The sequence below is a fragment of the Alternaria rosae genome (assembly GCF_020736505.1).
Source record: "Alternaria rosae strain MPI-PUGE-AT-0040 chromosome Unknown BKA58scaffold_1, whole genome shotgun sequence".
Taxonomy (NCBI): domain Eukaryota; kingdom Fungi; phylum Ascomycota; class Dothideomycetes; order Pleosporales; family Pleosporaceae; genus Alternaria; species Alternaria rosae.
This window is the reverse complement of record NW_025763570.1, coordinates 5,434,082-5,454,216: the sequence shown is the minus strand read 5'-3', so window position 1 is coordinate 5,454,216 and position 20,135 is coordinate 5,434,082. Positions and strand designations below refer to the sequence as shown.

Sequence of the window (20,135 nt, the reverse complement as noted above, 5' to 3'; positions counted from 1 at the left end):
CACACGATCCCAGGTGTTTCGCGACCACATCGACATGGATGTATTGCTTCATTGGCTGTGATCAAACCGATCGGAATGCGGCTATATTTCTCTTAGAAGAGGTTACGCTTTCTTCATCGCGTCGCCAATAGAACCAGCTCCCCTTCCACCTCCCTTCAGATCCTTGTTGGTCGCCTGGATCAACACTCTCCGGTAGCTCGTCAGAGGCGGCGTGCCATTATCCGTCACCTCAAGTATGAGATGAAGCAATTGACCTTGGGCAACCGGCTTCTTGCTCATGAGCTCGACCGCGCATTTTTCCGGAGGCGGAAGCCTTACCTCAACCTTCCTGCCCTCATCGTCCAGCTTCTTGATCACAAGTTGCGCAACCTCGCTATAAACCAACCACTGCGTCGCTGTGGGTTCTCGATAATGCCACCACTTGAAAGTGAGCTTACCGCCATCGGGATCGTATGTAGCGGAGGCGTCGAGGGTAACCTTTGATCCGGCCTCCGCGGTGATTTGGACCGGCGCTAAGCCCTTGAATCCACTGATGTTGATGACTGGGTGATGGTTTGCTTTTGTGAAATCAGGCTCCATGCTCCACTTGATGCGCGCGGCAAAGTCGTTTTGGAAAGCATCGCGCCAGCGCCAGATAGTCGCATGGTTGGATGTGTACGTCCTGTCGCCAACTTTGACTCTATCCACTACATCGCTGAAGTGATTGCTGTTCAACCCTTCGGTGCTGATGTCAGTTCGCCCGTAGCGACCTCCCCACGACCCGTAGTTGGGGCAGTCAGGTACACCCAGACCGTTTTGGATGAGGTAAAGGAATGTCGGGGTATCTCCTTCCGGGATGAATAGGTAGTCAGGATACGCCTTTCCGAGTGGCCCGATCTGAATGTTCTCTTTGATCCAGCTCTTTTCCATCTTGGTGAAGTCTGGTCCACCTTCATCGAAGCCGTAGTACTTGTCGCCAGAGATGCCGGTCCACGCTGCCAAACCATACTGATTCCAGCCGTGAATGGAAGCAATGTAGAATACGTCTGGGAAGTTGTTGCGGATCCATGCACCCGTGTCATCTTGGTCGGAGATGGCATAAACGCGTAGACGTGAGAGTAAGCGCTTGGAGTCTTCAGGTTCGAAGTCGTCGTCTACTTTGAGCAATGCTGAGGCGAGTGTATTTGTTCCACCCCAGCAAAGGATCCATAATGGCTGGGTGGAGGGCGCGACGATTCGATCGTACAGCAGCTGCCCGCCTGGAGATAGCAGGATATCTGTGCCAACAGCTGACATTCCGTAAGTCTGAACACCATCAGCACTATCCACACGTGACGTGCTGCATAAGCTTGTATCTAGCAAACGGAACATACCTCGGCGCCCCTGCGAATCAACCCACGCATATGTTCTGCCGTTGGATACTGCCAGTTCGGGTGTACATGTTTGTTCAAGTTGTCGACGGCATCGGCATATGCGTCAATAATCTTCTCCATGTCTTCCGGGTGCACTTTGTTCTTCATCCATGTACTAGTGCAAGCTACAAGACCCTCCGTCTCGAATTCATTGGAATACAGCAGATACCGGCACAGCGACTCGGCATCATCGGGTTCATTCGAGATGTCAGACAAGATGAAAACGCGGGGCTTCTGCGAGTATGTCTGGAGCTTCTCGGTAGTCATGTTGGATGACCTGCTTGTTTGCGTGCTGGCGTTTAATGGTTATGCGTGCAATGAAGAGGAAGCTCTTCTTTTGATGCTGTTGAGCTTTTGAGGTTATCCGATGCTGTACCAAACACCCGAAGTTGTGCCACGGCGTCAGAGGTGGGGCTTTGAGCAACGGTGCGGTGTCCTTAGGCACCTCCTTCCGTCTTGAGGAACGCCGGCTATACTTGCCATCCATACTTCTCCACCTAAACTTGCCCCTCACCATCTGGTCCTGATGTCTGCAAATGCCTCACAGCTCACCCCGGATCCGGCACGATAGGAATACACAAGATACGTGATAGCCGTTGCCACGCGCTCTTAGTGTATTGAGGCTCAGCCGTCTGCGCCACGACTAGGCCGCATTGGACGCCAAGGCTCGCTCCTTGTGACGTAGGAACCTGCCTGCCCCGCTTCAACACCACCAGCCACGACGAGGACAACATTTCGGTTCGGAAATCAGGCGCCCAATAGCCTAAGGAATGGCCATATATTTGTGCCGTCAGGCCGACTGCCAAGCAAGTACAATCATGATCTTTTGCCGTAAGGAGTCGAAGAGGTAGGCTGTGCTTAGCTGCTACCTAGATATATAGCCATCAGGCTACTTCCCAATCGTATCACGCCTTGTTACAACTCACAAACTTCCCTTGCAGAAAAGCTCCACCATGTCAATTCACAACAAGATCCAGCTGGCAGCCCACAAGAACGAGGTATTGCTTCGTGGCCTCGAGGATACAGACTCAGCGCCGTCACAGCTCAAGCAGCAGAACGCCTACATCGCGGACCTCGATGCGCAAATCAATAACATCAGGAAGCGCGTCAACGACCTCAAGCAAAAGACAGCCAGCGAGCTGAAGGACCATGAAAAGTACCGCGACTCGCACTTCCGTCGCTTCGCCCACAAGGCCAGCGGAAAGAAGGAGAAGTTCGCCGAGAAAGCAGCAAAAGAAGAAAAGGAGTATTTCGACGCAATCCAAGAGCAAAAGAGCGCCGAAGACGAACTTGCCTACGCCAAACAACTCCGCGCCGAAGCCGAGACACGCAAGAACGAAATCTCCTCGCAAGCCCAACGCCACAACGCGCTCCAAGCCGACCTCGACGCGCTCTACAATTCCATCTTCGCGGGCCACACACCTGAGTTCCCCGACGAAGACCGCAAAGAAGATGCCTGCGACGCTGCGCACGCCCACGTCCAAGACCTCACCCAACGCCTCGAGCGCGAACGCCACATCCTCTTCCTCCTCGGGCAGACGTCTGTCAAGCTGTCTGCCGCCCGCGAACACCTCGATGGCGCATACGGCATGTCGCAATACGACATGTTTGGCGGAGGCACAATGGCCAGTATGCAGAAGCGGAATTACCTCGAGCGTGCCGAGAGCTCCATCCAACAAGTCCGCATGCTACAACAGCAGGTCAAGCAGGTTGCGCCTGAAATACCTGGGCTGGGTCAACTCAATATCGCTATGGGTAGTATATGGAGCGACGTCGTGTTTGACAATATTTTCTCAGACATGCAGATGCACGATCAGGTTAAGCAGTCTATTGCACAGGTTGACCGTGCGGGGAACAAGTGCGGGGAGATTATTAGACAGCGTGAAGCGCAGGAGAAGGGACTGCAAGGCGAGGTCGATCAGGCAAAGGCGAAGCTACAACATGCGCGCTTGGAACTGCAGCAGGCACGTGAAGAGGCGTTTAGGAGGGTGCTTGGTGGGCAGCAGCAGAATGTGGGTACGGGAGGATTTGCACCGCCTGCTGGTGAGGCTCCGCCGCCGGAGTACACGGCGCCGGCGGGTCCTCCTCCTGGGTATTCGGCTTGAGCCGTGAGGCGGTGGTTCATGCGTGTGGCGTGCTGATACGGATGGGGCTTGTGTTCGGCCCGTATACCCTCCATATTCTATGCTGTGGGGCTCGGCGCACCTTCAGTTGTCGCACGGGTAGATAGATACGGTCTATGAGTTTGAATAGTTCGTAATGACAATGGTATCTTGGCAGTCGTTCTCACTCGGTTGATAAGGAGTTCGCTTCAAGTGCAGAATGTGGAAAGAAGTGAGCAGTTTGCCATGAGTTTGCTGGAAGGAGGATGAATGTGTGAATCTGCTAGACGTGAATCGGATTTCAGACTTGTGTGGCGGAGAGCAAATGATAAAACCACATCTGATCATCACGCTGTCAAACAAGACAAATGCACAACTTCAGTCGAATGTGTAGGATTCGGGCATGCTATGCTAGACACTGCTGTTTACGCCTATTCCTCAAATGAAAGCCTCATCGAGGTAGTTGCCAAAGTTGCTGTCACGGAAAGATGGAGTCGCAGCACCAAAGTCCGTATTCTCAATCGCACTCCTCGCCGCAGCCGTCATACTATCCCACGCAATAAGTGGCTGCTCTCCACCCTGCGTCGTCGTCTCAATCAACTGGTGGTTGACCGGGAAAATAGACCTATACCCAATCCTGGGCCTGGTACCGGTAAGACTGGGGTTGGTAACTTTGTCGTAGTCGCCGTGAGCAGAAATGGCGACCCCACGGATGGTAGCAGTGGTGGACTGAGCGGAGAGCCAGACGACGATGTTTTCCCAGTCGTGGCGATGGCCGAGGCCGGGGCCTGGACTGTCTTTGGGCATGTACCAGGAGTACATGATGGCGTAGGCGCCGTTGTGGGCGGTGGCGCGGGCGTAGACTTGGCCAGGGGAGGAACTGCACATGCCGTTTGAGGAGCCGGAGGGTTGGAGGCCACCGCTGGAGGGGGTTAGAACGGGGGGGTTTTTTTTGGATAGGGATGTGGATGGGAAATTTACCCTGTGTCACCTGCGGCGTTGACGGCAGGGAAGGGAACGCAGCCATTTTCGACCTTGAGGTAGGGCTTGTATTTCAGCATAAGCTGTCCTACGATGCCAGATGGGACGGTCTCGGGGAAGCCAACAACGGCATCATGGGCGATGACAGCACGGCTTTGGAGGTTGACAGGGGAGGCGAGGACGACGCTCGCTGCTGCAAGAAGCTGGACGGCGATGTTGAACATTTTGACTTTCGCTCAAAGCGAATGGAAATAGGAATGAATGACGAGGTGTGTCAAGCGAGTGACAATGTCGTTGAACCGAGAGACTGGCTTGCTCTTCAAAGAATGGCGGCTGCTGGTAGTTTTATATGATGGCTCCGGCGTTGTTCCAGTATCGTACGGCTCTTCCCGATATCGTGCTCACTGAGTACTCGAGTCTCTCGATATTCCAATGGGGAAGTTCACGATACAGACTAGCAAAAGCGCGATACGAGCAGAACCGTGGGAAGCACACAAACAGCGCACATGCCCTCATATACCGCTAGCAATTGGCCGTTTATCCAGCTCCCTTGGACGCATAACAACGTTTCCGACGTTGTCGCTGGGGTACCTGCAGCGCATCGGCGTCCGGCACGGGACGATTCAGGCGTTGCATATTCTACGCTCGGAGTAAACGTGCGTGAAAGGCAACGCAGGATGTCGATCGACTAGATTGAGAACCACGACGGTTGCATGCCGGCGAATAAGGATAAAGCGCGTGGCTGATCGCGTCCGAGCCATTGGTGCTTGGCCGAGACTAGGCCGAGTCCGCATCAGGCAGGTGCAGGGGAGGTGAATGTGACATGCTGCAGTCTGGAGAAACAAAACGAGAGATGCATTAGATTCGTGGATTCATGCTCGTGGGCTGCCGAACGTGAGGAATTGGCGTGGAGTGATTGGACTAGTTAGACGTACCTGCAGTCACGGGGGATACAAAGCATGATCTCGGGTATCGAAGATTAGATTGTATCTCGCAATGCAGTCAATCATCCGAACTGCCTCCAGACCGTATTGCGCCGGTCTTTTGGTGGTGTCTCCGCGCCTGGCATTAGCTCGCGCAGCAGGTCGTTGATGTCGAGGCCTCGCTCTTGACAGTCGTGCCATTGCCGTGGGTAGCCCAGGCTGACCTCTTCAAAGCGCGTATTATCTATCCAGTCTGTTCGCCTGATGTGCAGATGGCCAGAGACGACAACCTTTGCGTTGTACTTGTTGTGCCAGTCTTCGGTCTTCTTTGTGCCGCACCAGAGTGAGAAGCGCGGCACTCTGAATAGCTTCACGAGGTCTTCGCGCAGCGGCCAGTGGCCTACTATGATCAACGGGATATCTGGGTGCGATGCGACAGCCGCTGCGAGCTTCTTCTCCGTCTTCTCGAGAAGCGCATTGCACCATTCGATACGCGACGAGTAGGGGTCGGGATGCAGGAGGTGCTCGTCGGTCGCTTCTATGTCTTTCTCTCGCGCCCACTCCAGCGCATCCTCTAGCTTGACATGACTAGGCCTGAAGCTGTAGTCATATAGCGTGAAGATGGGCGCAATCAGACATGGACCTCCTTCGCCCTCCCACAGCGTGTATGGATCTTCTGGTGTGATTATGCCGTACTCGCGCGCAATCGCAACGCACTCCATGTATTTCGCCTCGCCCCTCGCGCCATGCTCTTTCTCCGAGGGCAGCGTGTACAGCTCGTGATTCCCTGGCACCCAGAACACTTGCCGGAAGCATTCTTTGACCTTGGTGAAGGCTAGCCGACAGTGCTCTGCCGACTCGCCGACATCTCCGCACAGTATGAGGTCATCGTGTGGGTGCGGCAGGAGCTTCTCGAGAGCGTCGCGATTGCCCTTGAAGGAGAGGTGGATGTCGCTGATACCCCAGAGGCGGCTCTCTGGGGGGGTCTCGGCGGAAGGTGGGGAGCTTGGCGGGGTTGACGTTGTGTCGGCGGCGGCTGCGGCTTCGGCGGCGGCGAGAAGAGGGTCCATGGTGGCGATGCGACGACGGTTGACTACTCTTTAGCGACGCCCCTTGATAGAGGTTATATAGTGACAATGTTGCAAAGGGGCGTGTTGTAAAAAGTAAACTACATCATAGTATGTTCCGACGCGTGTCCGCCGTTTCGACGGGCTATTATTATCGATTCGCACAGACCAGTAAGACGTCAGGCTTCGTATCAGCGCAGGAGTGATGCATTTGCTCATTTATCAAGTATCACCTATTCGCTCAAACTTCTTTCATCCAACATACGTATAGCAGTCGTGTATCCTCGTGAGACCGGGTCCCCGCGGTCTACCGGTTGAGGTCGCAAGTAGACTGCACGATACATAGGTACGCTGGCTTTAGAGTTTCACTACCGCAAAGCTGACATGGTACACTACATTTGATCGAAAGAACTACGCACACGAATTATGAACATCGCCGATACTTGGAAGCATCGCGCGCAATAATTGATTCAGAACTTCAATATGCTAACTCATAGCTTAAAGCCGCATCAACTGAGCCATCAACGTCCATCTAGTCGCTCGGGGCACTCCCTCCGCTTCATCCTCGACCCAAACCTCGTCGCGACTCTCCCATGCATCATCCAAATCCGCAAGAATCTCCTCGTCGTAGAACGTCCATGTGGTTGGGAGCGTAAATGCCTGTAGCGTGAAAGCATCTCGCATGTAGGTGGCTCTCAGTTCTCCGCTCTCAAATTCGTAATATGCCAACGGCCGCTCTGCTTCCGGAATCTTCTTCAGCTCAAGTCGTGTCAAGCGATCCAACTTCTTGAGAATAGCGTCGCATTTCTTGTTCATCACCGAATGGCCAGTGCCCGGTGGTATCAGGTACCGATACTTGAGGACTGCGTGGCTGAGATTCTCATATAGCTGATCATATCTCGGATATTTATCCTTGATGCCCAGCGACTCGTTGAAAGCCCTGTATATAAACGGTGAAGAGCAACGTCGAAGCTCGAAACTGGAAGACTCAAGTATGGTGTCAGGCGTCTCAGGTACTGCGACACCGGCAGTGTCGAGATCGAGTATCCAGGTCCGCGAGTCTCCTATCCTGCGAAATATATTGCTTGGTCCATCCATTTCCACGCCCAGTACTCCGTCAGTCATGCAATTTTTCTCGTCGTTCCCTAGGCACTGTGCATTGTATACGTAATACTCAAGTCTCTTGTCGTCAGGTTCCGTCAGATGACACGTCTCTTTGACAAAGGTCTCGTAAGGGAATATCGTATATGCTTTGTTCCACGTCAGGAAGCGCAACTTATGGGTCTCTCGACGGCAGAGCATATGCACATCTAATTGGTTAGTGTCCCAGTAGCGAAGCTCCACATGCCTCAATTCGCCGTCAACACCTAGCTTTTCTGTGCAGTAAAGACCCTCACTCAGGTGTGGTTCCTGTGGAAATGGATCATAATGCACAAAGCCGTCAGAAGCCAGGTAATCCACTAGCGGTGCCCTACGGGTGGCTTCAACCGCTACAATTAATCGCGTACACTCGAGTTTCGAGCGCACAATGAAGCTTAAGCAGCCAATAGCGTTGAACGATTGGAAGCAGTCTTCCAGAAAAGCGCCGCATTCTCCTTGAACGGACCGGAATTCCCGAGGGTCTTTGAAGAAATGCCGAAGTTTGTAGTTGATGTTGTAGTCAGAAGCCATCAGCGTTGGCCACAAACAGCCGAAGGCCTTGCAGGTGCAGGTGAGCCTTGCGATAGCGCCCGGATTTAGATGATCGAGGAGAACGCGTTGGATGGGTGCATACCGGGGACTGAGAAGGTCGATCAGGGAAGTCATGGTTCTGAGATGGTTGTTGATGTAAGAATATACTTATGAGTAGATATAAAGCGAGAGAATCAGGAGGATAGGGGCGCCCATGATGGTTTTTATGTCTCGCTATTAGGTCCGGAAGCCGACTTCACATGCACGATATTGAATGAAAACGTCGACTTCTACGTGTAGTCAATATTCAGTCACGCAGCTGAAAACGCAATGACACGTCACAAGCAATCTATGAAAACACTGCGGTTCCTTTGATGTTGCTGCAATGGCTCCTTCCTCATTTGGTCAAATCCTTCACGGCTGTAGTCAGTATGGAAGGTGAGTTGGGCGGTGACCCGTGTTTTTGTGTCTTATCATCAACACTCACGGCGAAGGTGAAGATGAACTGTCAATTTCTCTAGCGTCTTTACCAAAGTTCTCGATGGTCACAAGACGTCACCCTCTAAGTTCTTTTCAAACGGCTACAACGTCTTTACTTCTCCAACATCTTCCGTTGCTCAAGACCACATACCATCATCACCATCATCATTACTACACCACCTGCCATCATCATCCTAATCCTTGGCAATGGCATCCCCACCCTCCACAGTGCAAACTCGCGCCGAGAACGCCGAAGCGCGTGAGCGCTACCTCAAACCTAATCTCATCCGCTCTCAGCAAGAACTACATGACGCGAAAGAAGAAATCGCGAGTCTCAAACCCGACCTCGCTGCCAGAGACAAGGAGCTTGAAGAATACAAACAAGCAGAAGAGGAGCGAAACAAGAAGCGCAAGAAGGTTGACGAAGACAAGAAAGAGGAATTCGGTGCTGGTGTCGGTAGATTGAAGAACGCGCAGGCATCTGGGGCTACTTTGAGCGAGCAAGCGCAAGCATTCCTGGGTGATAGGCCTCCCCCACTCAGCGCGCAGGAACAGGCGGCTGTGTGGTTGGCGAAGTATGGAAAGAAGAAGTGAGACATACGCCATCATCATACTACGTACACGAGAGAGCGGAAAGTTATTTTCAAACATTATCATTCATGCTACATGGACGACCACGCCACATCGGATGTTACTATAATCCATCCATCGCCATGCCAAAAGCTTCATATACTATGCCTAAACCTCTCTCTTCTCCTGCCTCATGTCATACGCTCCCATCATACCGGGGGACAGACACAAGAGACCGTAAAGCCATGCCATGAGAGGAGAAACACACAAACAAAGCTCGCGTACATGATATAACCAAAATTCGTGGAAAGAACCGGGGAAAGGGCAGGGAAAGAGTGATTAAGGAAACGCAGAAACGCCATCATGACACAGTTCTCATCCACATCTCACCAATCTTTCGCAAGCGAGGATTGTCATTGGACGGAGATGTTGTTCCTCAGGCCGCTGGGCTCGGGACCCTTCTTGTTGCGGCGGCCGAGTAATGTCGAGCTGTCCATGTTGAGCTCAAACGCACCCTTGTTCCTGACTTGGCGCTTAGCCGCAGCCGCAACAGCTGGGGAGTGTTGGCCGTAGCCACGTTCTTGCTGTCTCGGTTGTGCTTGCTGTTGCTGGCGAGCTTGGGCGGCGGCGGACAGTGTGGTGTTGCGCATCTTCTGCTCCATGCCGGATACATCGGCACCTTGAGACTTGGGAAGCTTTGCGGGGGGATGTTGCGACGCTGGATCGTATGGTGCGGACTCGGCAGCGTACTCGTCGTCATCCTCACCCTCATCAAGAGCGTTGAGCGAGTTCATAGCGTTCGCGCCGCGGTAGCCCTGCTTGAACTGCTTCTTCCGCTTGCCCTCTTCTTCTTGTCGGTGCACAGCGTAACTGACATCGAACACTTCTCGCAAGTTGACCGCTCCAGGCGAACGGAAGTCCATGCGGCGAGCACCCGGCGACTCGAGGTGGGAGAAATCTGGCTGAAGGCGCTCCTTCTTAGCGGCGGGTGTGGCGAGCGGTGGGGCGTCGTAGGCGGAGTATGTGGGCTCGTCTGCTTCACGTATCCATGGGTGGTTGAGGAACTGGTTAATGTCGTAGCGCTTCTCGGGGTCGACGGTTAGCAGATGGGAGACGAGATCCTGTGCAGACTTGGAGATGTCGTCCCACCAGGGCGACAGGAAAGTGTACTGGCCGCGTGCGACCTTCTCCGTGAGAGTCTGGATAGACTCGTCGTAGAACGGAGGGAAACCGCAGAGCAGCGTGTAGAGCACACATCCCAGCGCCCACATGTCGACGGACTTGGAGTAGCGCTCATCTTTGACGATCTCAGGGGCGGTGTAACCGACGGTACCACACGGTGTCATAGTCTGCGTATCCCAGATGACCTTGCTCAGACCGAAATCGGCAATCTTGATAAGGCCAATACCACCGGCGCCCTTGCCCTTGACGAACTCGCCCTCGTCGGCCTTGTCTTCATCATCTGGTCCCCGTGGCTTTGGGTTGCGGGTAGGGATGAATGGTGTGGGGTAGAAGAGAAGGTTCTCGGGTTTGATGTCTCTGTGATATGACGTCAGTGACTATGCTTGGCATCGTGACCAAAGATCGTACCGGTGGACAACACCTGCCTCCTCGTGCAGATATTGCAGTGCCTTGGCCACCTGGATGATGGTGTGGCGGGATAGGTCCTCGGAAAAGTACGTCAGACGGACGATTTGGTGGAACAGCTCGCCTCCGGGGCACAGCTCAAGCACAATGTAGTAGTACTGCCGCGACTCGGAGAAGTCGATGAGCTTGACAATGTTGGGATGGTCGAGCTGGCGCATAATCTGTACTTCCTTGAGGATGTTCGCTCTCTATAGGGCAGTTAGTGTCTGCCCTTTAAGCCCGTCGTGAAGGGGGATGCTGAGTCGAGCATCGGGGGTTATATTATCGCACCTCGGCTGCTTTTGGCGTCTTGAAGTCCGGATGCACATGCTTGTCCTACACCGGCCTCGCGTTGGTAACGTCCAAAAACACCCAACTGTTCAACGTGTAGGATAGGGGTGACTAAGAAATGGGCAAGGAGGGCAGGGAGGGGTAATACTAACCTGCTGTGAGTTCATCTCGAACTTGCGGACGACCTTGATGGCAACCTCGTCCCATTGGCCGGTCGTGTCTCGAGCGCGGTAAACGTTGCTGAAGGCGCCGTCGCCCATCTTCTCGAGGAGGGTCCATCGCTCGAGGCCGGGATATCTAGGCAGCTTGCCCTTGGCCTCGCGCTCCTCTGCGACGATGCGCTCGAGTACCTGGGGGTCGACACCTGCGTTCTTGGCAGCGGCCTGCTTCTTGTGGTCCCTACCGGCGGCGTGCGCTGCTGCGTCGCCTGCTTGGGCGGCAATGTTGCGGTTGTCGCCAGCGCCAGCGCCGACGGAGTAGTCGCCATGGGGGGCAGCGTGGTTCTGCAGCGGCTTGTGGTCCAATACCGGCTCCGAGATGCCATGATGTACGGGGTCGGGGTGCTGGTTGTACCGTTGATGTTGCGACTGGGCGTGGACATTGGAGACATTGGTCGTGGGCTCCGCGTTCTGGCGGGCCTGCTTGCCATGGCGCAGGAAGTTCTTAAAATTCTGTATCGCCGCCATGTTTAGTGTCTGGACGCGGGAGATGTATTACAAAGCCCGTCAATAGCGGGGTCGAGGAGGCTGCAATGGAGAGAAGCAAAAAACAAGCGGGTGCAGCCGTTTGTTGGGGCAGAGAGTAGACGGGCGGTAGAACGGCGGGAATACTCGTGTAGTGAGGGGGAGGTCAGGGAGAAACTCTGGTTGGAAAGAAGGTCATGCATGGACGAAGGATGGAGTGAAGCCGGAACAAGAGAGGAGCGACGTTGCGTCATTGGCGCACGGGCTTCATGACGCTGCAGGCTACATCATCGCCAAACAAGCTGCACCACACGCACACGATATGATGCGTGCTGCTGCCCGTGGCGCCTCGCGAAGCTTCTAGTTGTGCATCGTGCAGAGAAGAAATATCTCTGGAGTATATCGAAATGTATCGTACCTCGATGACTGGGAGGCCCATCTTCTTACGTCCTCCGCGGGGAGAAGTGTTCTTGGACTGCATGTAGGGATTCGATCTCGATGATCGTCTGCGTTTCTGTCTATTGGTGATTGACTCGGTGGAGGTATGACGCTCGTTTCTGTTCCGCGTCCCGTCTGGGAGATCTCGTGGCTTCCGCTAGTACGAGCAAGGGTTGAGTTTGAGGGCGTTTAGAGCTGAAGGATTAAATCGCGATGGGGTCGTGATATGGCAGGACAGGCGAGTAACGGCGGCAGGTGTTGCAGTAGTAGAAAGGAAGAGGAAACCGAACTCTATGTATCGTCTCTAGATTATTTGTCTTTTGCTTGGACGAGGCCATTGCGCTACTCCGCGCGAATACTCTTCAGCAATAGTGGCAGACGCTGACGCCCGCGGAATCTCCGGCAGCCTCCTCCCAGTTGCCAGTAGACTCGCAAAGTCGAGCCTGGCTCCATCTAGAGGCTGAGAGGCTCGCTAGGGACGCTGCCGCCGACGCCACGCTGCATGCAAACCTCACTCCGACCTTGGAAGAGGGTCCCGAGACGGCCTGAACGCAGCCCAATGACCGCATATAAGACCAGGGCGGCGCCCGTGATGCCCCTTCCCCCGTCAGGATTGAGATATGGCAATCTCATGGCGCATGCGTCCTCCCAGCGCGCCCGCAGTTCTAATTTCTCGCTCTTCGCGTTTCCAACGGCCTAGCAGCCTGCAGGGTCCAGCTAGCGCGGAGGATCCGTTACGTCACCGTCTAGTGGGGAACTTCATTGAAGACGTCAATTTCGCCCTCTCTCGACGTCTGGGCTGAAACATATGTGCCGCTTACGGCGTCCAGACATATCCATGTAGATCGCATTGGGCAGGCCACGAGACCTTTTCAATAATGTATGTAGCTCTAGTCTCGGTCGTGCCGGCCATGTCGGCCCAAATCCAAGGTCTTGACGCATGGGAGTCGGACCGCCCATCTATCATTGCGCGTTCGCAGGGTTGTGAGCGGAGCTGACATGGGGACTGACATAGGACTGGGCCGGTAAAGATCCCGGAGTTCAGTTTGTCATATTTGGATCTGATAACTAATAGACCCTTTCCCACGATATCCTCGTGGGAATCATCTGGACCCTCGTGGCATGACTAATGAACGTGGCCAAGCGCGGATGGCAACACATGCTGGCCGCCCTGTCACACCAAGAAAAACAGCGTCATGTCAAGTCAACGTTGGAATGAGCAATGCGACAAATGCGTGCGTGAAAGAAGGTTTGCCGTATGCGCTCAATGTCACTAGTGAGCCGGTAGCCGTGAGAAGATCAGGGTACGGCCGGCACGGAGACAGCAACATCCCGCACTTGGCAGCGCTCTGAAACGCAATCGAGTCCACACATAGCTGACGCACCCAATCTCTCCACATCTTACGGGCAAACCAAAGTTAATAATAGAGCATGTACAATGTCAGGCATATAGAACATGTGTTTGCCTGGCTGTGACACCTGTAACTTTCAATCTATTCGCACCATTTATTGCACTACTTTCACTTATAACGCCTCACACCTCACACACCCACAATCAAATCCCCACGTCTTCTTCAGCCTCAACATCCTCTTCCCGCGACTCAGCTTCCTCTCCTCCCCACTAAGATACGTGATGCACAGCTCCTGCCCGGCCTGAATATCCTTCCCAGCCTTAAAGAACCACGTCCTGCCCTCCCTCCTCTTCTCGATGTTCGGCCCGCACGAGTGATTGAAGTAGCTCGCAGCAGGCCAGCACCCGTATCCAAAGAACTCCGAGCCGTCATCCTCAAGGGAGCGGATGCCGAAGGAATTGTGCGAATCACGGGACGAGAGCGTGATGAGCGATTCCGCCGTAACTAGCGGGAGCAGCGGAAGCGGCAGGATAGCGAGGAGGTGCAGGTAGGTTCTTGTAAAGGCGCCAAGGTCGTCGGAGCTGTGGTACGGGGTCTTGTCGTCTGCAAGCGCCTCCACCCGTTCCCATTGGTCGGGGTGGAGAGACCGCCAGACCAGGCCACTGACGCAGAAGCTCATCACGTCGGGTGTGATGTTCTGCTGTAATGCCTTTTGCACGGCCTTCTTGTGCTGCTTGGTGACAGTAACTCCGGCTGCCTGTTCGCTCTCTCGTGCAGCCCGTATCAGCGCCGCTTGTGTACCGACATTCTCCCACGCCTGCTGAATTTCCTTGACCTGTGGGCGTGGTAAGTCGGTGTCCACCATGTCGCTATCCTCCTTGCTCCGCTTCTTGACGAGAGTCTCGACCGCAGTCCATGCCTGAACTCCGACCTCGCCGTTCTCTTCCCGCCACTTCTCCTGGCATGTTTCCGAGCAGAAAGCAAACCCAACCGTCTTATCCCGTATATCCAGATCCCGCCCGTAATCGTATCCGAAACATTGCCCACACACCTCACGTCGGTATTCGCGTAGCAGAACTGAGAGGGAAAGATCTTCTGAGCGCCACACTATTGTGCCTTGTGGTATATCCTGCGTAGCAAAAACTGCACGGCCGGCGGTGGGTGTATGTCGGACTTGGAAGAGGGGAGATATCGGTGCGCCCGCTGGGGGATCGCTCGCTTTGTCGTTCGGCGTATCGGTCGGGTGTATCGAGGAGGCGGAAGAAGGGCGTGAGATGCTGAAGACCGAGTCACTGGCTATAGGAATGGACGAGTCGCTTTCGGTGGCGTCCATTGTAGCAGTGTCGATGGGATTAGCAGCACGGCAAGCGGCAGATGAGTGAATCGTGTGGACGAGTTGAAGCTCCTTTGGGAGTCAAAAAGCAATACTATCGTCGAGTCCACGGAGTATACGGTGAAGAGACTACACCCCTCTTTGTCTAATAGAGGGCAGATGGCTAACGTCGCGCGGGCTGTGGGTCAGTTGCGTATGTCACGTATACTCATGCCAGAATTGAAAGATCGGAGGAAAGCCATTGTGGGTAATTGGGTATGCGGGTGGGTACGTTATCGTGACTGTTGGTTGACAGAAGGCGAGAGATTTGTGTCGGTCGTGCCTGGCCAGACCGATCTTTGGCCGTGCAAGGGGGTGTTGACGCTAGCGTACGATAAGCGAGTCCCTGCTTTTTACTTCTAGAATTCTGAAGACCTCGGCAGGTCTAACACTGCTAAGACGAGGTTTTTGTAATGCTCGCAACTAGTCTTGTGTCAATATAAATGTTTCTCACTCAAGGTAGCTATGTGTATACTTCTTTTAATAAAGTTATTCCTCATCGAGGCCAGAAATGCGCGCTGACTAAATAACAATCTAATCATAGCAAGGCTGATGCGCCAACAGAATACTCCCTTCCTAATTCTTCAAAATAATTCTCCGGTAATTCAGGACTCCGAAGCGCTGCAAGCCCTCTCGAACGCTTCGTCGGTCTATCTATACTGTCTCCCAATTGAGCAGCATCAGCCGATCGTTTACGCGGCTGTTTCGCAGGAACAGACGGAACCAGTGGAGCGATATTGCCTTCATCGAGAGTCTGTATCGTCGCTGTATGTAAAGCTTTGGATCTCTTCCTGAGAATCCGACCAGTACACGCGACAAACATGATCCGCTGCTCGCCCCTCATCAAGCAGTCGACAGCGTTCTTCGACATCAACAAGTGGTCAATCATCGAATTGATGCGCTTACGAAATGTCATCCGTTTGGATATAGCCGCCTTTATCAAGGCACCAGGGTCGTATATTAATAGCGTTCTTGGGCCATTGTTGTGGAGGCGTTCAGCAATTCCGACCAGCTCCTCGCATACTGTCCACATATCGCGGAGATGGTAAGGTGGCTGGTTGCTCCTGGTTGAATGTCTCCATCGCGTGGCGAAGAATTTGGCGGTCTCCAACGTGAGAGGAATACCCAGCATTGCTGTTCTCAAGCGGCGGACGTAGGATTTACGCTGACCATCGTCTCGAGGGATTGTCGAGTCCTTCCTAGGTGGATGCCAGCTCATGCTGCGTTCGGCATGGCAGGCTCGGGCCTCGTCGACATTCTTGAATTGCAGAGTCATGTCGCTGCTGCTTATCGGTGACACATGTAAAGCCGACTTTGGTTGAGTGCCTCCGTTTTGCCGAAGATAGTCTTGTAGAGTAGGCGCCCTCATATCGGGGTCAGAGCATTGGGGTATTGACTGTGTAGGCATCTTGTGTTGTGCCGTACGGAAGGATTGTTTTTGAATTTGGTCAGATCCAGTGGTGCCACAAGATCTGGTGTTAGTTGTGGTGGAAGTTTACACCGTAACGAGAGCCTCGGTAGCGAGCCTTGAAATACTCCAAGGGTGAGAGGTTGCGAGCGTGATAGCAGTTCACCACAGCCGGAGCCAGACCTTTCACACGTGTTTCCCATCTTGATGAAATGTCCAATGACTTCGCGGTGGCATTCACCACCCCCTCATATAGATTCTGTCCTTTGTATAATTCATTAAGTGAATATGGAGGTTTTTGTTCGTTATTCGTTGAATTCGTGTATACTAAAAGTACAAAGACTGGAGTATAGCTTTGTAGACATTGCCATGGAGCGTAAGAAGAAGGATTATATGCAGCGCCGTGTAATATGATTGCTGCTTGCGCAACTTGTATAAACACCATATAGTGTGCTTTTCTTTCTTTTGTTATGATGGCTGCAATGAGCATCGCAGCCAAACGTGTAGTTTGCCGCAAAAACGTCTCCCATCTCAGTAATGGCTCGACAACCCAAAGTCCTTAGCAACCTCCCTCCCCACCGCCTTGATATTCTCCACAATCCACAGCTGCTTATTGCTAAACACCATCACCGCACCGGGCAAGAAGGCAAAGTTCGCCGTCGTAACACCAACCCAAATCTTTCCAATCAGCGTGCCTTTGGGATTCCAAACGTGAATACCATCTCCACATCCAGCCCATACATTACCCTCGGTATCTGTGTGCAGACCGTCGGGGATGCCGTTATCGGAGTAGGCAAATGTGCGGCGGCCGGTTAGTCGCTTTGCGTCGTGTGTGATGTCGAATGCGTAGAGTGTGGCTGGTCGTGTGACGTTTAGACTGTACCCCGCGGCACCCGTGTCGGAGACGTAGAGTGTTTTGTAGTCGGGGCTGAATTCAAGGCCATTGGGTTCAACGAAGTCGTCTGCTACGACAGCAATTTGGCCTGTGGATGGGCTGAAGCGGTAGACCTGCTTCGGGAGGCTAGGCTCAGGGCGGAATCCTTGAACGTATGCGTAGTCTGGGTCGGTGAACCAGAGATCGCCTGTTACGGGGTGTTGGCGAATGTCGTTGGGTGATGTGAAGTTTCGGCCGAGGAAGTTTGATAGGATGAGTTCGGATTCGCCTGTTACGGGGTCCACGGAGACAAGACCTGCTGGGTTGACGAAGTCGCCTTGGTCGCAGTATAGTACTCGTGACGGTGTTGAGCCGTTGGTTTGGGTGCCGGGTGGATAGTAGGATGTTGCGCCGTTGGCCTCGGCGACACCTGGAATCCGCGTGGAGTTGATTGAGTAGTTGTCTGCGAGATCGATGACGGTAACGTTGATGGGGTTGTTCAGGTCTCCAGCCCAGCTACTCGTCACGTAAAGCTTGTTTGTGTCTTTGTTGTAGACACCAGCCTCATGGAAAGCATCCCAATCAAGAGTTTCCAGCAGTCGTCCTATTGCGTTTTCGCCGATTACAGATGCAAAGCTTTCATCGTATGCGAGGAGGTTGATGATATCTGGATTCGAAGCATTGGTGGTTACGATGCTGTTCAGGTACGACGGATCCGTCGCATATGATAGAAGGTCCACGGGGATGATGCTCGACATGATTTTCGTGGCGATACTGAAGATGGAGGCCTGCAAACTACCAGCGCCTGCGCATCCATCTTTCATATACCTCTCCACTGATCGTCGCGCCGGACACCTCACGGTCCCAGGCCATGATCTTTGCAACGTCACTTACCCGCCAAGTTGCCGATGCGATGCTCGTTCATAGTCGACGGAGATATGGTCGGTGAAATGCAGATCTTGGCTATATGCTTGGCTCGGTTGCTTGACTCGAGGGGAGTGTCGTATATATTGCCGCGGCGTTTGCTCCGGTGACTGCTGGTCGGCAACTTCCCCAGGTGTTGTATGCACGCCGCACACATGTTCACTCCACACGTTCGTACTAATAGAACATCGCGCTCGCTTGTGAAAGCTTATTGCTGGTGTCGCCCAAGCCATGCACTATCGAAAGGCTGAGATCTTCATGTTGAGGGCAGACCCGAGCTTTTTGGTGATCTTCGAAACACGCGAACCATGACATCATTACGACCGCGATTGCACCATCAAAAGCCGAACTTCTACATCGGATTCCATGTAAAGTGGTATGTTGCTACAGCCGTGAACATCTACTCATCCCCACATTCCGACCTGACTATCCTGCATTCCCGTGTTTTGCAGGCCGCCTTTCAAGATTGCCTTGCTCGCTTCGCCGATCTATGGTCTAGCCTTAATGCCTTTTCTTCTTCTTCTTCCAATCTTACTTGCTCTTTCTACGCAGCCATCAGGTACGCTTTAATCTCTTCATCGAAATAGCACCAATCTTCTGGTCGAACGAACTCTCTCATTGAGCACGCTATGCCCGAGCCGTTCACCAAATAAACGTACTCAGCGGGCCGCTCGTCTTCATCCATCTTCGTCAACTCAATCGCAGTCGCCTCGCTTAGTCGGTTGTAGAGCTGGACTGATTTCTCGGAGTACAGTGTCTTGATTCCGACATTGAACTTCGTAGTCGAGTATGTATGTCGCAGTAATGGATGGCGAAGCTCGGTGCAAATGTCCATCTCGTAGGAGAGGGTAAAATTACTGTCCCACTCCGGCAGGCTAAGACGAAACGTGGGGGCCTCAAGAACGGAGTCTGGAACAGACGATGGTGTAACACACTCTGTGTCTAGAGGCATCACCCAGGTATGTTCATCTCCTACACGTCGAAGCCGAGTGAGCAGTTGGCAATCTGTGGGGCGTATCTCGTTGTGTGCATTCCAATGCGCGCTCTTGACTTTCATACCGCGTACGCTGTAAAGTTTCAGATCATATGGGTCTGTCTCTTTGATTCCACGCAGCAGATACATCTCCCTCTTGATGAATGAGGTATAAGGCAACAGATGGTATGCCTTGTTCCAGGCGATGAATGTTAGCGCTTCTGTCGCATACGCATCTCGCAAGACCATATGTGTAAGGGACTGGATCTGTATGCCGATAATCATAACTTTCAGCTTGCGGCCCTCAGGTCCATTTTTCTCATATATCCTATCTGATACCACCTCTTCGTCGCGGTATCGAATGGGGCCCTCCTCTGCGTCGGTTGCATCTCGTACGTAACCTTCAACTTTCAGATATCGGATCATAGCATCGACCTCTTGGCCGACATATAGATAGATACAGTCGAAACGAGGAAGCCTGGCGAAGAAGCAGTAGGCGAAATGGCCGCCGATAAGAGTGTTCCTGGAAGAACGGCTTTAGTGTAGCGTCGATGTTGAACGTTCCACTTAGGAGCTTCTCGTTAATACTCTTGTTGATGGTCTTGCTTGTCAACATCAGAGCGATGGTCTCTAACGGGCCCAGCGAGGCCATTATAGCAACTTGGATAGGCACACATCGAGTGCTGAGCAGATCGGCGAGCGTGACGCTGGTGGAGACACCCATGCTGCCTGAATTTGAAATGCAGTGGTGTAGTTGAGTCTCGGTGATGTTCTGTGGAGGAGAAGAAGGGTGGGCAGTTGTCTGACGAAAGTCGTAATAGTCTATAGCTGATTAGGTAGTTGACGTGAAGTGAAACGCAGCAGTTCCAAAGCTAGTATTGCCTTCGGCTCTATTGTCAAATTCGCGAAGGTACCAGCACGCGCCTTTCACCGCGGTTGGATTATTGCCGAGTACGTGAAGTTCTGACGTGAGTTCACCAGAACAAATAAACGAGGGTACCCGCCCAAC

The 20,135-nt window shown here is 53.2% G+C and overlaps 10 protein-coding genes across 10 annotated transcripts; 1 reads left to right on the top strand and 9 right to left on the bottom strand.

Moving 5' to 3' along the window:
- Nucleotides 1-102: 102 nt before the first annotated feature.
- On the bottom strand, nucleotides 103-1,658 carry BKA58DRAFT_305172 (uncharacterized protein; the record flags this gene model as incomplete). The annotated part of the gene is made up of 2 exons (XM_046167048.1): nucleotides 103-1,284; nucleotides 1,353-1,658. 2 exons carry the CDS (start codon nucleotides 1,656-1,658, stop codon nucleotides 103-105), a joined length of 1,488 nt encoding a protein of 495 aa, XP_046032258.1.
- Nucleotides 1,659-2,079: 421 nt separating this feature from the next.
- BKA58DRAFT_35683 (uncharacterized protein) lies at nucleotides 2,080-3,630 on the top strand. The gene is made up of 2 exons (XM_046168667.1): nucleotides 2,080-2,238; nucleotides 2,333-3,630. Exon 2 carries the CDS (start codon nucleotides 2,345-2,347, stop codon nucleotides 3,494-3,496), a length of 1,152 nt encoding a protein of 383 aa, XP_046032257.1. The 5' UTR covers nucleotides 2,080-2,238; nucleotides 2,333-2,344; the 3' UTR covers nucleotides 3,497-3,630.
- Nucleotides 3,631-3,931: 301 nt separating this feature from the next.
- BKA58DRAFT_435118 (necrosis-and ethylene-inducing protein-like protein 1 precursor) lies at nucleotides 3,932-4,698 on the bottom strand (the record flags this gene model as incomplete). The annotated part of the gene is made up of 2 exons (XM_046173312.1): nucleotides 3,932-4,415; nucleotides 4,475-4,698. The coding sequence occupies 2 exons, from the start codon at nucleotides 4,696-4,698 to the stop codon at nucleotides 3,932-3,934; spliced, it is 708 nt and encodes a 235-aa protein (XP_046032256.1).
- A 555-nt stretch (nucleotides 4,699-5,253) lies between these two features.
- BKA58DRAFT_35620 (Metallo-dependent phosphatase-like protein) lies at nucleotides 5,254-6,569 on the bottom strand. Its single transcript, XM_046168654.1, has 2 exons — nucleotides 5,410-6,569; nucleotides 5,254-5,307 (listed from the first exon to the last, which is right to left on the bottom strand). The coding sequence occupies exon 1, from the start codon at nucleotides 6,465-6,467 to the stop codon at nucleotides 5,481-5,483; it is 987 nt and encodes a 328-aa protein (XP_046032255.1). The 5' UTR covers nucleotides 6,468-6,569; the 3' UTR covers nucleotides 5,254-5,307; nucleotides 5,410-5,480.
- Nucleotides 6,570-6,962: 393 nt separating this feature from the next.
- BKA58DRAFT_465203 (uncharacterized protein) lies at nucleotides 6,963-8,270 on the bottom strand (the record flags this gene model as incomplete). Its single annotated transcript, XM_046174950.1, has 1 exon — nucleotides 6,963-8,270. The coding sequence occupies one exon, from the start codon at nucleotides 8,268-8,270 to the stop codon at nucleotides 6,963-6,965; it is 1,308 nt and encodes a 435-aa protein (XP_046032254.1).
- Nucleotides 8,271-9,518: 1,248 nt separating this feature from the next.
- Nucleotides 9,519-11,911, bottom strand: BKA58DRAFT_35536 (kinase-like domain-containing protein). Its single transcript, XM_046168639.1, has 4 exons — nucleotides 11,255-11,911; nucleotides 11,103-11,147; nucleotides 10,776-11,020; nucleotides 9,519-10,724 (listed from the first exon to the last, which is right to left on the bottom strand). Exons 1-4 carry the CDS (start codon nucleotides 11,786-11,788, stop codon nucleotides 9,599-9,601), a joined length of 1,950 nt encoding a protein of 649 aa, XP_046032253.1. The 5' UTR covers nucleotides 11,789-11,911; the 3' UTR covers nucleotides 9,519-9,598.
- A 1,375-nt stretch (nucleotides 11,912-13,286) lies between these two features.
- On the bottom strand, nucleotides 13,287-15,203 carry BKA58DRAFT_35533 (uncharacterized protein). The gene has a single exon (XM_046168637.1). It carries the CDS (start codon nucleotides 14,906-14,908, stop codon nucleotides 13,748-13,750), a length of 1,161 nt encoding a protein of 386 aa, XP_046032252.1. The 5' UTR covers nucleotides 14,909-15,203; the 3' UTR covers nucleotides 13,287-13,747.
- On the bottom strand, nucleotides 15,197-16,703 carry BKA58DRAFT_448128 (uncharacterized protein). Its single transcript, XM_046174263.1, has one exon. It carries the CDS (start codon nucleotides 16,353-16,355, stop codon nucleotides 15,486-15,488), a length of 870 nt encoding a protein of 289 aa, XP_046032251.1. The 5' UTR covers nucleotides 16,356-16,703; the 3' UTR covers nucleotides 15,197-15,485.
- A 75-nt stretch (nucleotides 16,704-16,778) lies between these two features.
- Nucleotides 16,779-18,139, bottom strand: BKA58DRAFT_374976 (lactonohydrolase). Its single transcript, XM_046169383.1, has one exon. It carries the CDS (start codon nucleotides 18,051-18,053, stop codon nucleotides 16,887-16,889), a length of 1,167 nt encoding a protein of 388 aa, XP_046032250.1. The 5' UTR covers nucleotides 18,054-18,139; the 3' UTR covers nucleotides 16,779-16,886.
- Nucleotides 18,140-18,697: 558 nt separating this feature from the next.
- On the bottom strand, nucleotides 18,698-19,850 carry BKA58DRAFT_448125 (uncharacterized protein; the record flags this gene model as incomplete). The annotated part of the gene is made up of 2 exons (XM_046174262.1): nucleotides 18,698-19,604; nucleotides 19,660-19,850. The coding sequence occupies 2 exons, from the start codon at nucleotides 19,848-19,850 to the stop codon at nucleotides 18,698-18,700; spliced, it is 1,098 nt and encodes a 365-aa protein (XP_046032249.1).
- Nucleotides 19,851-20,135: the final 285 nt, after the last annotated feature.